At 45.4% G+C, this 25482-nt stretch overlaps 1 protein-coding gene across 3 annotated transcripts; it reads left to right on the top strand.

Annotated features, from left to right (window-relative positions):
* The first annotated feature begins 2761 nt into the window (after nucleotides 1-2761).
* On the top strand, nucleotides 2762-24397 carry NFAM1 (NFAT activating protein with ITAM motif 1). 3 transcript variants are annotated; one of them, XM_074271865.1, is made up of 6 exons: nucleotides 2762-3820; nucleotides 12020-12364; nucleotides 13414-13529; nucleotides 14518-14619; nucleotides 20075-20161; nucleotides 23032-24397. In XM_074271865.1, the coding sequence occupies exons 1-6, from the start codon at nucleotides 3808-3810 to the stop codon at nucleotides 23083-23085; spliced, it is 717 nt and encodes a 238-aa protein (XP_074127966.1). In that variant the 5' UTR covers nucleotides 2762-3807; the 3' UTR covers nucleotides 23086-24397. The 3 variants fall into 3 exon arrangements, with proteins under 3 accessions (XP_074127966.1, XP_074127965.1, XP_074127964.1); XM_074271864.1 differs by having other exon boundaries at nucleotides 2766-3827; nucleotides 23038-24396; XM_074271863.1 differs by having other exon boundaries at nucleotides 2768-3827; nucleotides 23032-24395.
* Nucleotides 24398-25482: the final 1085 nt, after the last annotated feature.

The following is a 25482-nucleotide window of genomic DNA, read 5'->3' as shown; positions in this document are numbered from 1 at the left end:
AATTTTTTGCTTTTATGTCACCTTTATTTTCAAGTAGATCTCTTCCCTTATTCCCACTGGAAGAAAAAAAAAAAGTCCAGCAAAGCTATCAATTATGTTTGACAAACATGTGCAGTGTTCCACACCCATAGATCCCCACCTTTGCCAAGAAGGCAAGGAGGTGTATTTCCTCATCTTTTTCTTTAGGACTAAGCTTGATTATCATAATTAAACAGAAAGTAAAACAAATAACATTAATAACAAGATTAGCATCTCTAGAGTGTTTTATATATACATACATATATGTATATATGTATAAAACATAATAAATAATAAAATATAAATCCTTTGTGAGGGAAGTCTTATTATAACCCCCATTTTACAATTTGAAAATTAAGGCTAAGATTTAAAGCTCAAAGGGATAGCATATCTAAACTCATTTTACAGATGAGGAAACTGAGGTCTAGGAATTTCAAGTGACTTCCCAGTAGATTATGCCTCTAGAGCTGGAAGGGAACCTCAGAGACCATTTAATGCATTCCCTTGATTTACAGATGAGGAAACTGAGGCACAAAGAGCTTAAATGACTTATGCAGATCTTACAGCTACTTTAATGCTGAATAGAGGGGTGATTAAAATGGCAAAACCATCCAAGTATTGAGCAGGCATGAGATAAGGGGCAAGTAGGAGCAGTTGAACCAGCCCGATCATACACCAAACTCTCAATACTGCTGTACTTGTCTTTGTTCTCCTTGGGGGTTATCTGTAGAGCAATGAGAGCAAAAGTGGGATCTGAAGACAGTTGTTTTTAGTGTTTTAAGTCCACAAAGCCACACTGGCTTCTCCTTTCAAAATCTGAAGAGGAAGTAAGGAGTTGACTTGTAGCAAGTATCCATGAGCTCTAGATGGGCAACGATTTGAGTCTGGGGCTTTAGGACCAACTCTTCTCTGCCAGGTTGTGCCTCATCCCTTTCTACTTTCCTGTCCATCCTACACTGTCTGAAATGTTTTCCCAACCAAGGGTTTCATAATTCCACATTGGCCAAGTATGCCGGTCTTGAGTCCCCAAACAGCAAACAAATTCACTGGATGTTTCACAGTAGTGGAACTGGACCCTTGTCTCCGTAGGCAGCAGCATGACTGTTAATCTAAGAGCCAACATCCAAAATCTGCCAGGCTCGTGATTCCGACCAGCTCCTTTCCCAGCTTTGTGGCACGTCCCCACACATGGAGAGGCTGTTTGTAACCAGTGAGAAAATAGCCAGGGAGCCCTTCACAACTGGGCCCTGGAGCCCAGCTGTCAGCCCAGCCTAGCTGTGGTAGGCAAGCAGGGCATTTCCCCGCCGGGTCACCTCCTCGGATCTTCATCCAAGGTATCCAGAGCCCTTCAAGAAATCAGTTGTCTCATACAGAAAGCATCAATTAAGCCTCTGAGGAGCTGTCCACGGCTGCAGGTCAGTCAGAATCACGGAATCACAGAGTTGAAAGACACCTTAGAAGTCAGCCAGTCTATGTTCCTCACTTTATATATGAAAACATTGAAATGCAGAAAAATGAATTGACTGGCCGAGGGCCACACAACTGGAACTTGAACTTAGCCCTCTGATTTTATGATCTTCTCACCATCCTCTATACAACCCTTTGGCTGTTTCTAGCCCCTTACCCCCGATTCCTCACTTGGAGTCTTCATGAAGACTCAGACATAGACTCAGGAAACCCCTTCCTCTCCCTATTTACCTGTTGAATTCCTAGTCCTCCTTATTCTCCAACTCATGTGCTAGCTCTCCAGGAAAATTTTCCCATTCATTTCTTCACTGGCAATAATGCCTTCTCTCTTGGTCTTCCCAGTTTTTCCCCCTACCTCTAATTCACTTATCATGTCTATCCAAAAAGTGTTTAGTAAGCAACTACTATTTTCTGGCCATAGGAGATACAAAGACAAGAATGAAATAGCTCCTGCCCTCAAGAAATTTTATTTTACTATAAACCAGACAGGATGCTAGATATAGGGTATACAATTACAAAAATAAAACAGTCCTTGCCCCCAAAGACCTTATATTTTATTTGAATATAGCAATACTTACATAATAGCTTCATTTTATATATATACATTTGTATATAAATGTTTTTCAAAATAACAATCGCTAATAATATGATGTTGTTGTTATACAAAATCGTTTTCTCTATTACTTTCTTATTTTCCTACTAAATTTTAAGCTCAGTGCTTTTAAGTGCTTTTAAGCACAGTGCTCCCCACGTAGTCGATGCTAAATGAGTTTATTTGTTTGAATGAGTAAATGACTAATGGTTCTGAAACAAGGAAGATCATTTCAGGGTTCATTGGTTACCACATGAGATTCCAGTTCTTCATACTCAGGCCTGTGAAGGTATCTCATGATTCCGTTATTCCCACCCACTCATTGGCCCACCCATCCTTCCCGGAAAATCCATATGATATCCTGAGTGTGGACTTTCTACGCCAACATGGAGAGGAGATTTTGGGTGGAGAGGAAAAGATTTTTAGTGAAAAGGGGAAATCATCAGGTAGTTAGGCAGAGCTCAGAAGGAACTTGGCCCTGGCCTATTGTGATGAGACAAACAACTCCACATAACGATTTTCAAGAATCTGGATTGATTCAAGAAGAATCTTAGGCAAGTGACTTCCTCTTATGTAGCTCCAGCTTCCTCATCCATCAAAGGAGGGGGCTGGGTAAAATACCAGTTCCTCCCAGCTCGGACAATTGTGTAAGAGCAGACTCTTCAGTGGCCTGAGATCAGATCCCTACTGCTCTTCTTCCCTCCCTATCTGTTGCTGGGAACTACAAGATTAAGAATAGTCACCCTCTCCCTCTCTGTGGACCTCTGCCTCCTTCTCTCTCAAGAAATTGGATTGAATGATCTTTAAGATTCCTTCCAGCCTAATGGCCCGTGTTTTAAAAGGGAGTCTTCTATTATCACCGGTAATAAAGGGGTTCTGTATCATTCTAATGTTATCCTTGAAGCTTTCTTCATAGTACATAAATCACAGAATCTTGGACCAGGAAGAAACTTCTGAGGCCAGCTGGTATCATTGGAAGGTGACCTGAGCCCAAGAAGAGCCATGAGATGTCTCCTCAAGCAGAAAATGGTGGAGGGGGTTTAGATACTATTAGTTGAGTGGAAGACACCCAACGGATGACCCAAGGGTTGTATGGGTCTTTACAAAATAGTAAAAATCCAAGAAGCTTTTATTATGGACTCACCCTTTGTTGGGCACATTTCGAGGTCGGGAGTGTACAAGACAAAGGATGAAATAGTCCCTGCTCTCCAGGAATTTACATTGTATTGTATGCCAGGCGGAGTGCGAGGTATGGGGTGTACAGTTACAGAAATGACACAGTTGTTATTATGAAAGGTGAAAGATTTCCAGGAGAACAGGAGGGAAGAAAGGACACCAGACTCACGGGCTAAAGAGAAGTGAAGGAGATTACAATCTGTTCTGGTGAAATGAGCCCCCAGTGGTGAGATCTCAAATCTGTTGACTGACAATGGATTATTAGTCATCTGGAGCAGGCTCTTTGTAAATAAGAACAGCAAGCAGGAAGAAGACTTGTTGGGGGCTAAGGGGAACTCTGGCTCTTTGAAATAAGCAATCTGTGGGGCCTCTCTATTCTGTGGTACCTAAAGAGGAAGGAAAGAAAGTTAACTAAAATACAGAGTTTACTGAGTGCCTCAGAACAGCTTACCTTGGGAAAGAGAAGTTCTCCTTCTCTTCCCCCTCCTCTTCCTCTTCCTCCTCCTCCTCTAGACCAGCATGGCCTTCAGATTTCTTGGTCTCATCCTACTCCCATGGACCCTTCAGGTAGGAGGTGAGTGTCTTGCTTTGTCTTTCTGTCTTCTCCTGTTCTATCACATCAAAGTCATTTTCATTTAGCTCCCTTATCCCCTTCTTCCCTTTCTGGGATCACTTTAGGATATGGGATTAATTCAGAAGGCTTCTCCTCTAACCCCTTTGCTGAAAAGCCTGGGAACTGGGAAAGTTCAATCTTGTCCAAGATCACATAGGCAGTGACATTGAAAGTGGGGAGCCCGATCTCTCTGATTACCAAACACAGGAGATTGTATGATCTAGCACAAGGGGCCCCTGAATGTCCTTGAATAACCCAGTCAGAACCAAGTTTCAGGAAACACCAACCCAGCGTCAGGGAGCCAGAATTTCTCTGGGACACATTGGTGAGACAATTGGGGTTAAGTGACCAGGGTCACACAGCTTAGAAGTGTTAAGTGTCTGAGAATGGATTTGAACTCGTCAGAGCTGGTGCCATCTGGTGCCATCACTGTGCCATCTAGCTACTCCTGCTTTTGCTAGGAATGTGATTTTTTAACTCACATTACTCAGAACGGACATGTTTCCCATCAACACTTTCTTGAGGCTGTCCTGGGACAGAGCTTGGAACTTCTGGTTCTACTCTCCTCCACTGGCTCCCAGCCCATTCTTTCCTGTAAATAAAAGCACCCTGGCATTTCCCCCATTGCATCAAATTAATGCAATGGGAGAAATGCTTCTTGTTCCAAAACATGGTCAGATAGAAGCCCTTAAGGGTCCTGGATTCTCAGAAGTGATTCCAGGGTCAGAGACCGAAGCTTAAGGACTAGGTTTTGTCTTGCCTGTGTCCTTGTGGTCTGTGTCCAGATATCTGCCAGAACAAGAACAGGATACAACCTGATCACTGATATCTCCCCATCCAACCTAGCCTGCAAACTCATTTTGACTTCTGGTATCAGCTTTCCCCTGCCCATCCCTACCTCCTGACCTTACATGTCACCTTGTTCTTTTTTTAAAAGTTGGTGTTCTTTTTCAAAATGAAAACTTTCTAATTGATGAAAATTTACCTTTCTCCTCCTTTCAACTCCCTCCAACCCCCATGGAGAAAGAAAGAAAAGCAAAACCCTTGTTACAAAAGTATAGTCAAGCAAATTCCCTGGTTGGTTGTGATAACAATGACCCCCTCCCCCCAAAAATGCCTCAATGTACCCCAAGTCCTTTAGCTCTTTATCAGCTCTGTTGAGAGATAGATTGTGTGTATTATCATGAGTCCTCAGGAATCCTAGCTGGTCATTAGCCTGATCAGAACTCCCAAATCTGTCAGAGTCTTTAGTCTTTATTATTATTTTTTGTACAGATTGTTCTCCTGGTTCTGTTCGCCTCACACTGCATCCACCCCACCGAGAATTCCAAGGTTTTCTGAAACCTCTCCCTTCATCATTTCTTTTTTTACATTTTTATGTTATTTTTTTTCCCAATGATATCTAAAGATAATTTTAACACTGCTTTAAAATTTTTTAGTTACGGATTCTCTCTCTCCCTCCTTCCCTTTGACTCTTTCCTTCTTAAGAAGTCAAATAATGTGATACTGGTTATACGTGTGCAGTCATGCAAAACATATTTCCCTATTAGTCATGTTGTGGAAAAAACACAGACAAAAAAAAAGATGAGAAAAATAAGCAAGTTTTAGTGTTTTTGTGCTTTGATTTGCATTCAGATTCCATTACTTCCTCTCGAGGTGGGTAGCATTTTTTATCCTGAGTCCTTTAGAGTGGTCTTGGATCATTATATTGCTGAGAAGAGCTAAGTTATTCACAGTCCTTCATTGTACAGTATTGCTGTTACCATGTCATACCGTGTCAATGTTCTTCTGGTTCTGTTCACTTCACTTTGCATCAGTTCACGTCTTTCCAGGTATTTCTGAGCGCATCCTGCTGGCCATTTCTATAGTGCAATAGCAATAATATTCCAGCGTAATCATATACTATGACTAGTTCAGCCACTCCTCAGTTAAAGCCATTCCCTCCATTTCCAATTCTCTGCTACTACAAAAGAGCTGTTTGTACATTTTTAGAGTACCTGTATTCTCCATTCCCCTTCTCTCCTTTGCCTCCTGTTTCCATGTTTAGTGAAATGTATTTTTGTCCCCAATTCTTGTGTCCCTTTATTGGGACAAACAATTCTGAGTAACTATTTTATTTTTGTGAGAAAATTAAGGTTAAGTGACTTGCTCAGGGTCATATAGTTATTAATTGTCAAGTATCTGAGGCTAAATTTGAACTCAGATCCTCCTGCCTCCAGAGCCAGTGCTCTATCCATTGCACCACCCAGCTGTTGCAAGTAATCATTTTCAAGAATTTGGGTTGATTCAAGTTCTGCATTCAATCTTCATTCAGACTCCATCAGTTCCTTGGAAGTGTGTGTGTGTGTGTGTGTGTGTGTGTGTGTGTGTGTGTGTGTGTGAGTGTGTGTGTGTGTGTGTAGATACACAAAGGTATGTATTCTTCCTTTCTTTGACAAGTTCAGATGAAAGCAAGTTTCAAGTTAGCCATTACTCCACCCCACTTCTTGTTGGTATGGATTTCTGTGTCATCACCTGGATTATGTGAAGTAATTTCCTCCATTCTTTCTCTTCCTTCCTGTTCCTTCACATCCCTCTTTTAAGACCATTAGAAAATAACAGAAGATAGGATGATGAAAACAATTTGTCCTTACTTTGTCCCTTATGATTGCTTTCTCGTATCTATCTATCTATCTATTTATTTATTTATTTATTTATTCATTCATTTATTTATTTATTTATTTATTTATTTATTTGTTTGTTTGTTTATTTATTTATCTGTTTATCTGTTTGTTTATTTGTTTGTTTGCTTGTTTGTTTATCTATCTATCTATCTATCTATCTATCTATCTATCTATCTATCTATCTATCTATCTATTTATTTTTGATGCTTCTCTTGATCCCTATATTGATATTTCAAAGTTTCTATACAACTCTGTTCTTTTTATCAGAGATGCTTGGAAGTCCTCTATTTCATCAAAGATCCACTTATTCCCTTGTAGGATTTTAAACAGTAGAGTAAGTTATTCTTGATCATAAGCCTGTAATATTATCTTCTGGAACATCATGTTCCAAGCTCTCTCTACTCCTTTATACTAGTGGCTATTAAATCACATTACATAGCACTTTGTATCAAAATCAGGATGTTCAAATCACATTAAAAAACCTTTTCTTGTTATTAATCAATTAATAACAACAGCTAATATTTATATAGTATTTACTATGTGCTAAGCACTGACAAATTATTATCTCATTCAAACTCCATAATAATCCTGAAAAATAGGTGTCCTTATCATTCCCATTTTGGAGTTGAAGAAAACAGATTAAGTAAGTGACTTGCTCAGGGTCACACAGCTATTATATATCTAAGGCTGGATTTGAAGTCAAGTCTTCCTCACTCTAGCCTGACAATTATCAATGGGCAAATATTTCAATTCACATAAAAACAAGAAAGAAACTTGCATAAGAAATTGTGAACTTATTAATTTCCATTCAACAAGCATCTATTAAGTATTAACTGTGCTAGGACTCTGGGAATTCAAGTTCAACAAAAAGGAAACCATCTCTGCCCTCAAGGAGGTTACACTCTATGGGAGGGAGATAGGAAGTGGTCTCTATGTGTTTTTACTGGCCCTGAGTCTGGAATTCTCTCCTGCTTGTTATCTCTTGGAATGGCATTAAAGAAATCATGAATATTAGTCATATCCATGTGCTATGCTGACTGTCACTCAGATGGGAGGAGAAGGAAACTGATTCTGCAAAAAGGGTCAAGAAGAAGTGGGCTGACAGGAAGGAGGACAACCAGTAGAGAGAAGTATCTTAAACAAACAAACAAACAAAAATCCAACAATGCAAGCCTCTAGTTGTACAGAAGAGGAAACTGAGGCATGAGGGAAAAAGTCATTGTCTCCAGCTCTAGGGCTAGAAAGGCATGGAGCCAGGATTTGGAAATGGGGTTTGAACACAGGTCAGATCACAGATTTAGAACAGAAAAGCAACGCAGAAGTAATTGAGTCAAAATCAATGTTGTTTGGACAAGAAACCAAGATCTAAAAAATCAACTGGTTGGATCTCAGTCCATTTGACCAGGAAGTGACGAAGCTGGGCCTATAACCCAGTTCCTCAGAATTCTGCTCCTCTAGTATTCCAATCCCTCAGTACTTCAGATCCTTAGTATTCTACTGCCCTAGTGCCTTCATACTCAAGAACCTCAATACTCTAATATCCCAATACCTCAGTACTCCAGTATTATAGTTCTAGAATCTTAGTACTCTAGTCCCAGTACCCTAATGCTTTACTGCCTCCTGTAGCTCCATATTCTTATATCCTACTACCACAGTATTTCAATACTCTAGTACCCCACTACCTTAGTATTTTATCCCCCAGTAGCCCCATAATCCAGTACCCTGCAACCTTAGTACCCCAGTATCCCAGTACTCTAGTAGCCCTCCTCCAGGTAAGTCTTTGGGAAACCAAACTGTGGCCAGCTCCAGCCACCCAGCCTCCTCACAGGCACAGCCCCCACATGCCAGCATCTTAAGTGGAGAACTTCTTTTAAAAAATGATTTAGGGCCTGACTTCCCGAGATTGGCTGTCAGTATTGATGGAATCCATCAGATAACATCCCATCCCTTGACATTTCGGAGCTCTTTCCGATGCATCAAAGCGCCAAGGTCATTTCTGCCCCAGCATTCCAAGCAGCAGGAGCCCTGAGCCCAGATCATGAATTTACATGCTTCTGACCTGGTGGCCTTAAAATAATGATTTCAGGAAGGACCTGGGGACAGCAGAAGCCAATTTTTTTTTTATAGATTTCCCCAAAATCTTAAAGAGCAGATTAATTACAGTGGCTGATCTCATCCACTTCCACAGGACATCTCAGGGTCTCGGGAGTTGGGGGGGGGTAGATGGGGGGGTCACGTCCCAGGAAAGTAAGTTGCAGTTTCTTTGCCAAGGCAGGATGAGCAGGGGGCTGGGTCAAGTCCCAAAGAGACCTGCTATTCCATCTGCTGGTGAGCAAACCTCACATTTCCCCTCATACTCTAGGAGGGACTTCATGAAAAGAAATCTGGAGCATCCTATAAGTTAGAATTCATATCACAGGCTCAAATTATTTTATTGCAAGAGATGGAAAGGACTTCAAAGGTCATACAGTCGAATCCCCTTATTTACAAGTGGGGAAACTGAGGCCCCTAGAGATTGCCCAAAGTGGTGCTGCTAGCTCCATAGGACCAAGGGATTTAAAACTAAAAGGGACTTTGAAGTCAATTAGTAAAAGACCTTAATTTTATAGAAAAGGGAACTTTTTAATACATTTTTATTTAAATTATACAATTCATTATTTATTATTTAAACATTTTTATTTTAAAAGTTTATTTAAACATTTAAAATTTGTTTATTTTTATAGAGAAGGTCCCATTTCATCACTAATTACTTTTACCTATTTTAAAAACATTTTTATTGATGTGTTTTGTTTTCACATCACTGTGTCTCACTGTATCCTCTTCTCAGAGACTATCCTTATAACAAAGAATAAAAAAGGGTGAAGATAAAGGGTAGAGGGGAAATTATTCAACTGAATTAACCAACATATTGAAAGTCTAACATATTATGCAGTGTTCTCCACTCCTGCCAAGAAATAGGAAGAGATGCCTTCTCATAAGACCAACCTTGAATTTTTCAGTGCTAGTCCTTTTGGTTTAAATTGTAGACCTCATATACTTCCTAGCTATGTGATGCTGGGCAAGCTCCTTCACACTATTTGCCTCAGTTTCCACATCTGTAAAATGAGCTGGAGAAGGAAATAACAAGCCCCTCCAGTATCTCTGCCAAGAAAACTTCATGGACAATATTGACTTTGTTTTGTCCACGGGGTCACGAAGAATTGGACCAACAGCAAAATCTGCCGTATTCATTGTTTTCTTGTCTCTGCTGACTGGATTGTGTATCCATTCATGGAGATCTTTCTGCATTTCTCTGTGTTCTTCTTGCTCATCAATTCTTACATTACAATACTATTCGTTACAATTATGTAGCACAAGTTTATTCCTCAATCATTGGCCACCCACTTCATTCCCAATTCTTTCTTCCCACAAAAACAGAACTGTGACAAATCTTGTGATATGCACAGAGCCTTTCTCTTCATCATCGACCTCCATAGGATATATGTCTGAGAGTGAAATTTTGGAGTCCAAGGGCATGGACATTTTGGTCACTTTCTTAGCATAATTTTCCATTGCTTTCCAGAACGGTTGGGCCAATCCACAGCTTCACTAACAATGCATTGGTCTGTCCATCTTTCCACAGCCTTTCCAACAACTACTATTCCTATTTTAAATCATCTCTGTCTTTTTTGGGGTCTAAGATTAGCCTTAAAGTTATCTTGATTTGTATTTTTCTTTACTAGTGATTTGGAGCAATTTTATCATATGGTCATTAATATCTAGTAGGTCTAGTTCATATTCTTTGACCATTTATATATTGGGAAATGGCTTTTTGTTTCATATACGGCAAGTCCAAGTCATTGTTAGTAGTAATAGTATTGATTAGGAAGGCAGGTGCTAAGAGGATGGAGCATCCAGGTCTGATTGCTAATGCACATCAGCTGGGTAACACTGAGCAAAACTTTTAGCTCCTTTGTGTCCTGGGTGGTAAAGACAGAAGGTGCGGAATCATTGCACTGGGGAAGGGAGTTTTCACACTAAGAGAGCCTCATCCCGGTGAAATCTGGGCCAAACCTGGGAAAGACAAGAAAATGTATTCAGTTATGAGAAGACAGTCAGAACATCAAAACCTGCCTTGAAGCAGCTTCTATGGAAGTCGGGGACACAACATGCTCCCAAAAAAGGCTATGTAAAGTAAGGTCAAGATTGAGAGAGAACTAACTACTGGGGGGAATCAAATAGTCAATCAGCAAACATTTATCAAGTACTTATTATGGGCTAGCTGGACTTCCTATGTACTATTGCTAAATGCTAGGTATATAAAAATAAACTGCCATCAGGGAGCTTATATTCTATCCTGTACACCAGGGGTTCTCAAACTACGGCCCACAGGTCAAATGGGGCCCACTGAGGACGTTTATGTGGCCCCCCGGGTTATGGCAAATGGGCTGAGGGGCGGAGACAGAGTGTGAGCTTTTGTTTTTACTATAGTCCGGCCCTCCAACAGTCTGAGGGACAGTGAACTGGCCCCTATTTTAAAAGTTTGAGGACCACTGTGTGTACACACATACAATGTATCCACATACATATGCAACAATGTCTACACATATAAATGTAAGTATAAATATACATAAATGTAACAATGTATAATATACAAATGTAACGATGTATGTGCTCACAAGTGTAACAATGTTTATACACATAAATGTAACACATATATGGATATATAAAGATACAAAAGGGATAAATAGTACCTAACTACACACTTATATAGAAACAACTATAAATACACATACCGAAATATATACACATATTTAAATAGGAAAACTGTGTATGTGTGTGTTTGCGCACAGATATAGATGTAGGCAGTTAGATGGCACAGGGGATAGAAGGCTGGCCCTAGAGTCAGGGTAACCTGAATAAAATTTAACCTTAGACACTTATTAGCTGTATGACCCTGGGCTAGTGATTTAACCCTATTTCCCTCAGTTTCCTCATCTGTAAAAATGATAGCTCATTTCTAAATGAAATTTAGAAATTTCTTTTTTTTTTTTTAATTTAGAAATTTCTAAAAAGGAAATGGTAAATCAGTCCAATATCTTTACCAAGAAAACGCCAAATAGGGCCATGAAAAATCAGTTATCACTGAACACAACTGAACAATAGCGCCATGTCCCACACACGTGTATACAATTGGCAAAGAGGAGTTGCCATCTGCCTTGATGAAGGGTCCGAGCACGCCAGGAGCTCTCCACGCCATTGGGGCCATCATTGTTGATCTTTCTTGTGTTGTTCACCATGGTGTGGGGAACTTCCAGTGTGCAGTCTCACTTCAGTAGGACAGATCAGCAATCCCTCTGCAGCTGTAATCTTGGGTCCAAAGCAGATAGTTAGGAGAAGGGACCTTTCTGCCCCCCACAATTAGCACAGGGACAGAGTTCCAGAAGCCCCCTGGTCCTTTTAGACTTGAGTTTCCCCATCATGGTTCTTTCCTTCTCTTCCCCTCAACAGGAAACAAGATCTTGAGACAGCTTGGTGACCCGATCCAGGTGGTCTTAGCCCCCTTTGAGCCATTTGGCCTTAAATTGACTTGTGAGTTCACCTACAGCTACACTCAGGCCTTAAAGAACTACACTTTCAGCTACCATTACATTGACCTCAAGGGCAAGCAGAGTCCTTCTTTCTTGGTCAGATGCGATAGGGCCCCTGGGATCGAGAACGTTACCCAGACCGACAAGTGCCCATTCACCCTGAAAAATCTGCACAATGCTTCGGCTACAGGCACCTATTACTGCCAGGTGAAGTGGCAAAATTCCTACCGAATAAAGGCGAACGGGGTCTTTATCCTGGTCCGGGGTAAGTCATCTTGGCTGGGCTAAAGCTTCCCCTGGGGTGGAAAGAGGAGGTGAGAGTACCAGCAGATTCAGGACAGAGGGAGGGACAGATCTCATTCAGTCCATCCCTCCTCCCTTTACAGAAGGGGTAAACTGAGGTCCAAGGTGGTCTGTATCTAACCCCAGGGCCTGTGGCTGCAAATCTAGACCTTCAGATCAGGGCAAAGTAGGGTGCCCGATGAACTTGAAGCTGACAAAGAAATCGTGGCTTTTCTCCCTTAACCTTTATCTCCCCAAAAGCTCCAAAGAATCGTGTTCAAAAATGCTACTTCTCAGCTGGGGGACAGGTCATTAAATGGCTCTGAATGTCTTTCTCCTCCATGGAATGGGATTCATAGCCAGCAGCTCCATCCTTGGAGGACTGCTGAGGGTCTACAGGGAGACACGGGGTAAAGGTCTCCATGGATTCCCATGTCAGCTGCCCCTTTGTAAAGTGTACCTGAGACTTCACCTGGCAAATCTTGTGAGAAGGTCACAGAGCACTTGCTGACCTACCTGGCTCACCAGCTAGAGTCAGGAAGGGAGACTTGAACTAGGGTCTTCCAGTCACTAAGAGGCTGACACCTTTACCAGCAAAAATAAGCTTCACCAGGAAATCTTGACCTTGGAGCATGGAGAAGGCAGGAGGCAGCTCTCTAGAAATGTCAAGTTAGCCCAGGAGAGTCTGGACAGCATCCAGCCCACTTTGTGTTGATGGATGAAGCCTCAGGGAGGCTTCCATTGGCCCAGGGTCAATTCCATGTCCCCCAATTCCAATTCTCTTTCTGCCGCCCACCTGGGCTGGGGCAGCCGCGAATTTAGGGTTAGACAACTTTGGACAAATTATTTATTTAGCCTCTCCCAGGTCTCCTTCAGGCTCCAGACCAGGGATCTAGATTTTTCCCTATAATATGGAGCCAATAGCCAGCCCCCTTGAGTCCCCTGCACCCCCATGGATCACTTGTGAAGGAAGCTTGGGGCTCACGGGCTTGCACTGCTCAGCCCTGCCTCCTGCTTGTCATGTCCTTACAGATATTGGATATGTAGAACCCCCAAAGGGGCACAAGAAGCTTCTCCTCCTCCTCTTCACCAGCCTCCTGGCAGTGCTGAGCATCCTGGGAACGGGCCTGTTGCTCTGGAAGGTAAAGGTAAGTCCTGGCCCTACAGAGCTGAAGGCCAGGGGTAACTTGTGTCATCCTTGCTCCCTCTCTATGCCCAAGGGCACAACTGGAGATTCAAATCCCAGATGAGAATGGGCTTAGCCAGAAAGCTCAGGGCCACTTTTCCCCCGCTCCTAGACCCTCGGCCTGCTCTCCATGGCCCAAAAGGAGGAGGGTTGGGAGAGAGCCTGTCTGCTCCTCCTCTGTTCTCCAAGTTTGTAACTATTAGAGCCAAGTGATGGTCCTTTCCTCATGATCTTAGAACAGGGGATGTCAGAGTTGGGAGGGAGTTTAGAACAGGGGATATCAGAGATGGGAGGGAGCTTAGAACAGAGAATGTCTTATAGTCTTCCAAGAGATGAACAAATACTATAGAAATAATCTCCTCACACTTGAGACTCCCAAAGGGGAGGTTCCAGGCCTTATGTCTAGAATGTATCTGCCCCAGCTCCAAGCACAGAACTCTGACTGTACATGGGATGTTCATAACAAGTTTACCCACTTGTCATGTTCTCTAAATTCCATATCCAGCCCCAGGAATTCCTTCCTGGAATTCCATCCTTTCTCACTCCCCCTCTCCCAGAATCCGGAGCTCCTTTCAGGTTCCAGCTCTGGAGCCAGCTGATGTTCTGTGGTCTCCCAAGGCCCGTTCTGCCTCTTCCAGGAATGGTGTAGTTCCAATCCTGGGATTACTTTGGGCTTAGTTTGCATTTATTTTTCCATTTGCTGCTGTTCCCATTGGGATGTTCCATTTTTGTCCTTGTAACCCCAGCACATGGCTCAGTGTCTGGCTTCCAGTGGATACTTAATTAATACTCAAAGGACCAAATGCAGGAATGAATGACTGGGTCTCAGTGGGTCTTGCTGACTGCATAAACCCCGCCACACACACCCTGCCAGGCTCTGTTGGAATTAGTGACCTTTGAGAAATGGGAAGGTTGCCTGGGACTCACCAGTGTCTCCTTCTGTCCCACAGAGCCAGAGGAGGTCTGCTAAGAAGATCCCAAATCGGGAAGACTCAAACTCAGAGAAGAGCTCAGCAGACCCCAAGCTTGAACAGTCAGGATCGTTATACATTGTGAGTCCATCATTGCTCTTCTGGGCCTGACAGCCTCTTTTCAGGTGGGCCCAGTGAGAAACTGATTCAAAAACTTTGGAACAGGAGCCAGACGTCACGGGGATCCGGCATATGGGAGGGCTAAAGATGGTCCCAGGAATCTGTTCTGTTTCCTCACTTACCAGTTGTAGAAGCCATTACATAGTCTCTGCCAAATAGAAAGAGGCAAGGGGAAGGACGCTGATTGGGAGGCAGAGGAGCTTGGAACAGGGGATGTCAGAGCTGGGAGGGAGATTAGAACAGAGGGTATCAGAGCTGGGAGGGAGCTTAGAACAGGGGATGTCAGGGTTGGGAAGAAGCTTAGAACAGAGCATGTCAGAGCTGGGAGGGAGCTTAGAACAGGAATGTCAGAAATAGGCGAGGCCTTGGGGATCATGGGGCTCTGCATATATTCCTCACATGGCCTCTGTCTCCTCAGTAAGCTGGTTGATCTCATTCCCAATATAGTCCATAATTTGTGGTTCCCAGGCTAATGATAACAGATGTCATTTATCCAGTACTTACAGATTTATGAAGCCTTTGAGGTCATATGCCAAAGTGGTTAGAACTCTGGGCTCTGAGGCAAGAAGTCCTGAGTTCAAATTCTGCCTCAGGCACATCCAGCGTGGGCTCCTTCAAACCCAGACAAATTCTCCCTGGTCTGGGAGGGGGTCCATGACCATGTGAGGACTGCCAAAACTCAGCCCAGTACTTGGCACATAGTAGGTGCTTAATAAGTGTTTATCAACTGTTAATTAACTAACAATCTGAACTAAGTCTCCTAGTTCCCCTAGTGCAGAGTCCAGACATCTTAACTAAATTAATAAATTTTCATATTGGATTCCATTTCTAAGGAAGTGTGATGACCATGGATTGGTGCAGTGACCCTGGCCAGGGTGACACAGCCATCACACAGCAGAGCCAAGTCCAGCAGGCTCTCGGATGTGTTCCTAGTGGGTAAACCAGGGCAATGAACATGGGTTATTTCCCACTCACCTTGTGCATTTATTTGAACTTTAGAACTTCTTTGATCCAGAGTTTTAGTTCCAGAGCTCACTCTGTTCAAGGTCCTCATTTTAAAGAAAAGAACACCAAGGGTCAGAGAGGTTAAGTCATTTAATATTTTAGAGACAAGTGTAAGATGGAGCTCAGCCAATTACCCCAAGAGGACCAATCCAAACTTCAACCTAAGTCCACCTCAGCCACTCACTACTCTGGGCAAGTCACTCTTAACCTCCTGTGACAGTCTGAAACTCACCCTCCAGAGGGAGCATTGTCCCAGAGTCCCCTGCAACTTCCCTGATCACCTTTGCCCATAAGAAAATGGTGGGGTAGCTTGAGTGGAGGAGAGAGGAGAGGACCCTCATACTGCTCTTAGTCCCAGATATTCTCTTGGTCAACTGGAGCCAGAGCTAGTCCTTGTCCATGGTCCTGGAGTCTCTCAAGATCCAGGAGATACTACTGCCCATCAGTGCCCCGGGGCATTGTGGATCTCAGAGATATTGAGAGCTCTGTTCAGGCATTTCCTGGGAGAGAAAAGACCCATAGCCTGCCCACCGTCAACACAATCCAGGCAGCTTGACATTTTCTTCATAAAAATTCAGGTCAAAACCTGAATAAAAATGCAGGTCCCAGAGGTTGCCCCCGGTCTGACGCCTTCTCTCCAAGCTGTTAATTGGCCCCCTGCACATCAGATCATTAGCAGCTTCTTCAGTCCACCAGGGCCCGGAGGATGAGCACGGGCCCTGCCTCCTGAGAAACTCAGAACACGGAGCGAGCTTTAGGGATGACCCAGGCCAGGGTGGAGGAAGGTGGACAAACTGGGGAGCGGCAAGAGCTTCAGGTGGCACAGACTCGGGACGTCCAAGATCTACAGTCTCTCCTCTTGGCTTTACAAATGAGGAAACTGAGACCCAAGAAAAGGGTCTTGACATGAAGCAGGATTCAGGCATCTTCAGACACCCAATGTCTCGATGACCATCAACTCTGTTTCCAAGGGGCTCATGCAACTCATGGTGTGCAAGTGCCCATGTTGACCCATGTTAAGGAGGGACAGACTGAGGCTCAATGAGGGCCCCTGGCTAGGGGAGAAGGCCAGTGGGATTTGAGCCCAGGACCGTAGCATGATACTGCCCTTGATTCAACCTGAAGTTTGTGGTAGGAAGGGCTGTCCCTTCATCCCTTTGACCTTCAATCCCCTACTCATCTGGGGATTCTGGCTCTCACGGCCTCTGCTCCCAGGGGTGCTGGGGGAAAACTGGAGAGTTTGTGAGAATTGTCTTTCCTTGTAGCTCCCTTCCCTGTGACTTATACCTTGGGTACCTCCCTCTTTGTATCACTTAGTGTTGATGCTGTCTTCCCTTAAACTCACTCCCAGAATGTCCTGGAGAGAAGGCGGCATCATGGTCTTTATCATCCCCTTTCTGGTTCAGACCCCACACCCCATTCTGCCTCTTCCTGGTTCCTGTTTGTCTGGACTAGCTACCCGGTCCTACAGGGGCCTTTCCCCTCTCCCCCTCTTCCTTTCCCTCCTCCTCCTTCTCCTTTTCCCTTTTCCCTTCTCTTCCTCCCCCTCCCCTTCCTATTCTCCTCTTCCTCCTCCTCCTCCTCTTCCTCCTCCCTCTTCTTCCCCTTCTTTTCCTCCCTTTTCTTCTTCTTGTTCTCACCTTTCTCCTCCTCTTCTTCTCCCTCTTATTCCCCTCCTTCTCCTCCCCCTCCCCTTCCTGCCCCCCCACCAAGATTCTGCTTGCCTGTTACCAAAGAAACCATGTCCTTGGCAACCCGCTCTCTTCTCTGTGATTGAAGTACAGGGAAAAGTTCCCATCTCTCCCTCCAACCCAAACCATTCACTGGGCCCAGGATGGCGTTGGTGACTGTGGCCAGAGACTTCTGGCCCAGGAGCTGTCCCGAGCTCCCCAGTTCGAAGGGCTATGGTTCTGGGAAGCCAATGGTGGAGGCCGCCTTGGCTGGTGGAGAAGTCACTGGGGTTTCGGTCAAGGACCTGACCTCACGTTCCTGCCCCGCCACTGAGTTACTGTGTGGCTGTGGGCCAGTGGAGCACCTGATCTGGTTTTCTACTTCCTCTTCTGTAACATAAAGGATAAATGAGCTCCAAGCTTGTCTGGCTCCGAGGTACGTCTGGGACCCCCACACCATCTAGCAGAACAGGGGTACCTTCCCCCAAGGATGCCAATGTGCTAAGGGGCAGGGGAGAAAGGCACTAGTGGCGATCCCTGGCTGGCCTGCTCGGGGTGCTCAACCCCTAGAAATGAACGTATGTCTTCAGCTGATGGTCTCGACAATCTGTGTCCCGCCACCTGCCGCAGAATGACCGCCAGAGCGGGAGGCCACGAGCCGCTGATCAGCAGGGCAGTTATTACCGTGATTATCATCGCCTTCTCAGACGAGCAAGGCCCGCAGGGGTCCCAGGGGGCAGTGGGGAGACATGAGGAGGGTGTTAATAGACTACCCACTCTAAGCCTAGCAGACATACGTCAGAAGCAACATCAAAGAGTTCTTCAAGGCTATGGGACTGGAACGGAAGCCATGCTGGTCACAGCCAGAGGGATGATCCAGAGATGGGGGAGGCTTAGGGATGCACCCTGGTCCTCCCCAACGGCCACTGATGAAGCCGTCGTGGATGACCTGTGCATCTTACAAGATGAGATGGGTGGTGACTTTCATGAGTGGAGGGATTATCCCAAGGAGGAGTCTGTGAACTCACTATTATCACTGTGGTTACCGTTGATTCATGGGATACCTTGGCCAACAAATTCACAGACTAAGGGTCGGCCTTTGGGGATGAAGCTATCTGTGGTGAACTGGGGCTGTCCTTGGAAGGTCCACAGGCTTTTTAGGGCTTTTTAACCTATTCCCAAATTTCCACTGCCCTGGAATAGGCTCCAGGAATCAGGGGTGCTCCCGAGCCACGAGGAAGGGCAGAGCCAGGAACAGTGTCCCTCACACCCAGGAGAGCAGTGCGAGATGTGTCAACGATCCCTCAAGTCCACTTTTAAGGGCGAATTCAGTCAAGGGGAGTGGGTAGGGAGACCAGGATGCTGCTCCTTCTGGGCAGAGTCGTGGGACACAGCAAGCTCTTTCTGAAATCGGTCTGCCATGAGGTGAAGGAGAGTCTGGAGTTTGCCCAGGATGGGGCAGGTGGAAGGGAGGAGGGAAGACTTATTACTTCCTATTTTAAATAATTATCTGGGATTATCAGTAATTACTAATTATCACTAAGTAATTGTCAGCAATTTCTATGACGCTGAAATAGGAGGGAGACAGGGAGGGAGCACCAGAGTACACAGAGCACTGGACTTGGAGTTGGAAAGATTCATCTTCCCAAGTTCAAATCCAGCCTGACACTTCCTGTGTGACCTAGGGCCAATCACTTACTGTATTTATCTCAATTTCCTCATCTGTAGAATGAGCTGGAGAAGGGAATGGCAAGCCATTCCAGTGGTTTCTTTGCCAAAAAAATCCTAAATGGGGGGAGGGGGTTGTCACAGAAAGTCTGATTGAAAAACAGCAAAATAGCATTAATCAGAACCCACTTAAATGAACACCCTGGAGCAACACCCTTATTGCCCCACCCTAGTTATAGTCTTGGGAATCAGCATCCTCTGGCTTGCACATATTCCCTAGTGGAAAAAGGTGCTCTAAGCTCAAGGTACTGTGGGTCTGCTATAGTCTTCCAAACCTTACTTCTCAAGCTCCAATAACTGCAGGTTTTGTTAGCATCCAAGGAGGAGACACACTTTGTTTAAAATAGTCATGTAGTGAATTAGTACACTAGGAAAATGAGCAGACATTTCTCCCAGCATTAGTGGGAAGAATGGACACAGGAAGAGGACTTGCTCAGAGGGACACATTCCTAGGGGGAGTTCTGGCCATGTGTTATCTCTGGGTCCTCAATCAAAATCCGGGGAGGTAAATGCTGTGATTATCCCCATTTTTCTGTTGGGAAAACTGAGATTCAGCTTAAATGACTTGCCGAGAAAGCATTATAAAATTATAAAGCATCCAAGGCAGGACTTGAACCCAGCTTCCTGACAGCATATTCTCTCTGGATCTCAGCTCCCTTCCCTGTCAAAACAGAGAGTAGGGGGGACAATGTCTAAAGTCTCTCCCAGGTCGACACCCTACGGTCCCAAGAGCTGTTTGGCCATCAGTGAAGAATGGCTTGAAGCAAGAGGAGGTGGGGGCTGGAGATGGGGAGTCTTGGGTGGGATTTTCCGGTCTGGACACGAGGCCCTGGCCACAGGCCACGCCCTGGGCACGCTGAGCATCGTTCCCTGTTTTATCGATCCCTGCCAGGGCAGGGACGAGATCTGAGCCGAGGAGCCTGCCCCCTATGGCCAGATGTGGGAGGAAGGGCTGCAGAGGGAGCTTTGGGTCTCACTCCCCCTCTCCCTCTGCCCTTGTTTGTCCCCTGCAGGCTCTTCAGCCCCACCTGTTGGAGGTCTATGACAGCCTTCAGGTCGACGTCAGCATCCCTCCTGCTGAGAGGAGCCCGCCCATTCAGGTACCACCTTTGCACTGGAGTGGGGAGTGGGTGAGGGCTTGAGGGGAAGGGAGCAGCAACTGCTGCCAATAATCCTGAGGAGGTGCTAGTCTTTACTGAGCCTCCACCCCAGGGGGCCTAAAGAGCTGGTCTAGATGCTGGACCGGTGGTTCTAAAGTGTGCCTTTCACTTAAATTTGATATTTTGTGTGACCTTGGGCAAACCACTTACCTTCTCTCTGCCTCAGTTTTCTCACCTGCAAAAAGGAGATAATAATAGCACTGACTCCCAGGAGTGTTGTATCAAATGAGATAATTAGAACAATGCCTGATATATTGTAAGTAATTAATAAATGCTTTTCCCCCTCCCCCATCATTTATATTTAATAACTACTCTTTTTTTTTTTTTGGCTGAGCTAATTGGGGTTAAGTGACTTGTCCAAGGTCACACAGCTAGGAAGTGTTAAGTGTCTGATACAGATTTGAACTCAGGTCCTCCTGACGTCAGGGCCACCCAGCTGCCCCCATAACTACTCTTTAGCTGAACTTTCTTGCCCAATCATAGCGCGAGATGAACAGGGCTGAAATCCTGTGGTCCCAAGAGCCATTTGGACCGGTTTGGAGGCAGGAAAGTTCTCGCCCTCGATGGTTCTGAAACGCTTCCTAGAGCACACTGAAGGTTGTCAGTCCCACTTTCACGAGGCTGCTCCCTCGGCCCCTCTGCGCCCATCCCTAAAATGAGGAGGCGGGGTGGGGGGGGTGAGGCCGCCCCCGCCTCTGCGGTCCAGGGGGCCCGGGGCGCCCGGGGAGAAGCAAACGCCCGGCCCACAGCTCTCCCAGAGGCCGCTCCGTCACGTGGCCGCCGCCGCGGCTCCCAGGCTCCGGGAAGGAAGGGAGGGAGGGGGGAGGGAAGGAGGGGGAGGGAGGGAGGGAGGCTCAAAGAGAATTGGAGCAGATTTGATGCTTCGGCGAGAGCCGCACTACAAAGCCCAGCCTCCGGCGCTTTATCCGCCTCTTCGGCTGCGCTGCCTAATTAGTTCTCAGAAGAGTCCCCTCTCCCACAGTAGCTTCCCCTTTTCTAGGACGGGGAATGTCAGAGCTGGGAGGGAGCTTAGAACAGGGAAGGTCAGGGCTGGCAGGGGGCTTAGAACAGGGGATGTCAGAGCCGGGAGGGAGCCTAGAACAGGGGATGTCAGAGCTGGGAGGGAGCTTAGAACAGGGGATGTCAGAGCTGGGAGGGAGCTTAGAACAGGGGGTGTCAGAGCTAGGAGGGAGCTTAGAACAGGGGATGTCAGGGCTGGCAGGGGGCTTAGAACAGGGGATGTCAGGGCTGGGAGGGAGCTTAGAACAGGGAAGGTCAGGGCTGGGAGGGGGCTTAGAACAGGGGATGTCAGGGCTGGCAGGGGGCTTAGAACAGGGGATGTCAGGGCTGGGAGGGAGATTAGAACAGGGGGTGTCAGGGCTGGGAGGGGGCTTAGAACAGGGGATGTCAGGGCTGGGAGAAGGCTTAGAACAGGGGATGTCAGGGCTGGGAGAGGGCTTAGAACAGGGGATGTCAGGGCTGGCAGGGGGCTTAGAACAGGGGATGTCAGAGCTGGGAGGGAGCTTAGAACGGGGGATGTTGGAGCTGGGAGGGAGCTTAGAACAGGGGATGTCAGGGCTGGGAGGGAGCTTAGAACAGGGGGTGTCAGAGCTGGGAGGACCTATGCAGCTCACTTACTCTGTTCTCCACACAGGGAGAGGCCCCCCTCAAAGCAAGCACCCAGCCTACTGAGCACAGGGCTAGGCTCCAAATCCAGACCTCTGGGCTCATTTCACTTGGCTATGGGTTCTCAAATCATGACTGGGCCATTTCCATGGTGCTGTCACAGCCAGACCCATCCTAGACCAGAAGATGCATGAGGGCAGGGCCCAGGTCTTATCCCAAAGTTGTACATCCCTCAGTGTCTTCCATCCTAGGCTTCAAAGACAATAGAGACAGGTCTTGCCCTCTGGAGCTTCATTATGATGGATATCATCCCATGTTTGAAGGAAACAAAGGTAGAATGGCATACAAAAATCCACACAAATGGGATCAGAGCCTGCAGCTGGGACTGTGCAGTATCCTCTGTAAGATGGGAGTCCCTTGGGAGGAGGGTCAAGTTCAGAAATAAAGGTGGTATCAGTTTGGGATATGCTGGGCTTACCCAGGTGGAGGTGTCCATCACAGGTATACACTGCTTAGAATCAGAACCCTAATTCCGCTGACCTTGGAGTCAGTCGAAAATGGCTTCAGACAATTACTTGTGTGATCCTAGACAAGTCCCTTAACCTACTTACCTCAATTTCCTCCTCTGTAAAATGGGGATAATAACAGGGTGGTTCAACGGAGATCATATTTGTTCAGCACTTAGCACAGGACCCAGTATGTAATAGGGATGTTAGCTATGATTATTGGTTTTTTTTTTTTTTTTTTTTTTTTTTTTGCTGAGGCAATTGTGATTAAGTGACTTGCCCAGTGTCACACAGTTAGGAAATATTAAGTATCTTAGGTGGGATTTGAACTCAGGTCCTCCCGACTTCAGGGCCGGTGCTCTATCCACTGTATCATCTAGCTGCTCCTAGCTGTTATTGTTAACATTGAAGTTGTATCCATTTTACAGATGAAGAAGCTGAAACCCCAGTGAGACTCAGTGACCCTTGACTCCAAGGCTGGCAGTATCTTCCCTAATTCCTTTCAGTAAATTGTAGCCTTACCCACTACCCTTTGCTTCAGCTTCAAAACTTCCTAAAATCATTTCTTAGTGCTTAGTGCTTTTTCAGCAGATTTTTGACAGTCTCGGCTTCCTAAAGTCATTCCATTTAATAGTTCTCTTATTTTTTTTGTCATTGTTGTCACTGCTTATTTTGAAGAGACAGCACCAAGAGGGAGCAGAAGAGCTTAACATCATCTATGAAAATTTCTAAAGAAGTTTCCTCGTGGGTTCCTTCTCCGTTTCCCCACACTCAAGGAAATGACACCACATGAGTGCTCTGGGACCGCTGATGCTGTCATATTGGGGATGGAATATGAGCTGACCTGCCCCCAGCCCCACTCCTGGACAGCTCCATGCCTCCTGTCATCATGCTGAGCATTGAGTTCTCTCTCAGGTGGATCCCCCTCTTCCTGCTGCTTTCCCCTTCTCAGCCTCCCCACCCCCCCGGGGAATTCCCCACCTTCTCCCACTTGGAGCTCCCCTTCATCTCCATCTCATTATCCAGTGCTACTGTTTCCTACACACAGAACTCTACCTCCCACTTCCTCCAGAGGAGTCAGGAGCTCTGATTTCTGAGTTCTCGCTTACTTATCATGTGATCATGAGCAAATCACCTAAGCTCTCCGAGGCTCACCATCCTGATCCACAAAATCTGCAGGGATGATGACCCCACAAATGACCTCTTTGTTTTGAGAGGCAGCTGGTGGAACGGTTCAAGAAGAACGGGAGTCCCATGCTTCAGAGGCTGACCATGGGCAGTTCATTTAAATTAATCACTCTAAGCTCGTCTGTAACAAGAGAACTTTGGACTAGCCAGCATCCGGGTTTCCTTTTGACCCTAAATCTATTTTCCTATAACCAATGAGATAATGAATACAAAAGTAGCATGTCAACATTAATAATGAGATGAATCAAGAATCCCAGAGATGAATAATATTGTTGGTATAAGGGTCATAAATCTGATTTTTTTCACTGGGAACCATGATGTCCAGAAGGTCGTACATAAGGGTATCATGGGAGTAGCAGATTTTGAAAAACGTTGGAGAAAATCTCCTAAAAGACATGCTAGCGGTTTGAAGAAGACACATGAGTGGGAGTACTGAGATTAATTAACTGAGAAGAAATGGTAAGAAAATTTCTGCTGTGTCCTAGTGCCAGGGGGCAGCTAGGTGATGTAGTAGCTAGAACATTAGGCCTCCAAGATCTGAGTTCAAATCCAGCCTCAGAAGCTCACTAACTCTGTGACCCCGCACTAGTTATTTAAGCCTCCTTGCCTCAGTTTCTTCATCTGTAAAATAAGCTGGAGAAGGAAATGGCAAGTCATCACAGTATCTTTGTCAAGAAAACTCGAAATTGGGGGCAGCTAGGTGGTGCAGTGGATAGAGCACCAGCCTTGAATTCAGGAGGACCTGAGTTCAAATCTGGTCTCAGACACTTAACACTTCCTAGCTGTGTGACCCTGGGCAAGTCACTTAACCCCAGCCTCAGGAAAGAAAGAAAGAAAGAAAGAAAGAAAGAAAGAAAGAAAGAAAGAAAGAAAGAAAGAAAGAAAGAAAGAAAGAAAGAAAGAAAGAAAGAAAGAAAGAAAGAAAGAAAGAAAGAAAGAAAGAAAGAAAGAAAGAAAGAAAGAAAGAAAGAAAGAAAGAAAGAAAGAAAGAAAGAAAGAAAGAAAGAAAGAAAGAAAGAAAGAAAGAGAAAACTCGAAATGGAGTCATGGAGAGTCAGACTGAGAATGACTGAGGGATAATAACCTGAGTGCCAGCTTTCCACTTGAACCTGGATGTGAGCAACAGCCTGTGTGGTTCATTGATCCCCCAGTTCCTGGGCTGAGAGGCATTGATGAACCTACAAGTTCGATACTGGGTTTAGTTCTCTAGAGTGACTGTGAGTTTCCATGGCACTCCTTGGTGAGTGACTGGTGTATCTCCTACCTGCTGAGTTGGTGATATAATATGATTAATCAGACACTGAGATTAGTGCTCTCTGGGAGACAAATGTGGGGGCAACAGAAATTTGGAAATGGGCACCAAGAGCATGTACTATCTGATTTAATTCCCCCATTTTTGTTAAGTTATTCTGTTCTATTAAATGCTTTTGCTTTTAATTCATTGTTATCTGGTCTGGTCTTCTGCAAGAAGCACCAGTGGGGGCTCGGGAAGTCTGAATTTGAATCGATGGTTACCCACTTGTAGCATGATGTCGAGTGGAGTTGGAAGAGGTTCTCCTCCGGGGACCCTGTGGCTACATTATCGCCAGCACCTTTTTGCATGATCTCAGCTGCACTATTGTAATCTCCAGTCTCCCACTGATAACAGCACTTCTCTCTAATGATGCTTCAGGAAGATTTTGTGGAGGGAAGGTTCATGCTTTAGATAAATACAGGATTAGGAGACCTCTGAGGTCGCTTCCAACTCTGTGTTTTACCATCTCCCTTCTTATGGCTCTGTTGGGGGCTGGCTAAGGGTAGATTCCCATTAATCAAACCAAAAATCCTTTCTCTCTACTTCAAGAAGTTCTGAAGCTTCTCATTTTTCTCCTTCCACCTTCATAGTCCTGTCTGCTCCCTCTCCTTAGTCATAGCCGCTCGTCCCACGGTCCCACACATATC

This window comes from Sminthopsis crassicaudata, chromosome 5, assembly GCF_048593235.1.
Source record: "Sminthopsis crassicaudata isolate SCR6 chromosome 5, ASM4859323v1, whole genome shotgun sequence".
NCBI classification, from domain to species: Eukaryota; Metazoa; Chordata; class Mammalia; order Dasyuromorphia; family Dasyuridae; genus Sminthopsis; species Sminthopsis crassicaudata.
Note: the sequence above shows the minus strand (reverse complement) of the source record. Positions and strands in the feature narration are given on the sequence as shown.

Coding starts and splice junctions, on each gene's coding strand:
- NFAM1 (XM_074271863.1), top strand. CDS start 3,773: ATGGCCTTCAGATTTCTTGGTCTCATCCTACTCCCATGGACCCTTCAG. Junction 14,620..20,074: donor AGTCAGGATCGTTATACATT/GTGAGTCCATCA, acceptor TGTCCCCTGCAG/GCTCTTCAGCCCCACCTGTT. Junction 20,162..23,031: donor AGAGGAGCCCGCCCATTCAG/GTACCACCTTTG, acceptor CTTATTTTGAAG/AGACAGCACCAAGAGGGAGC.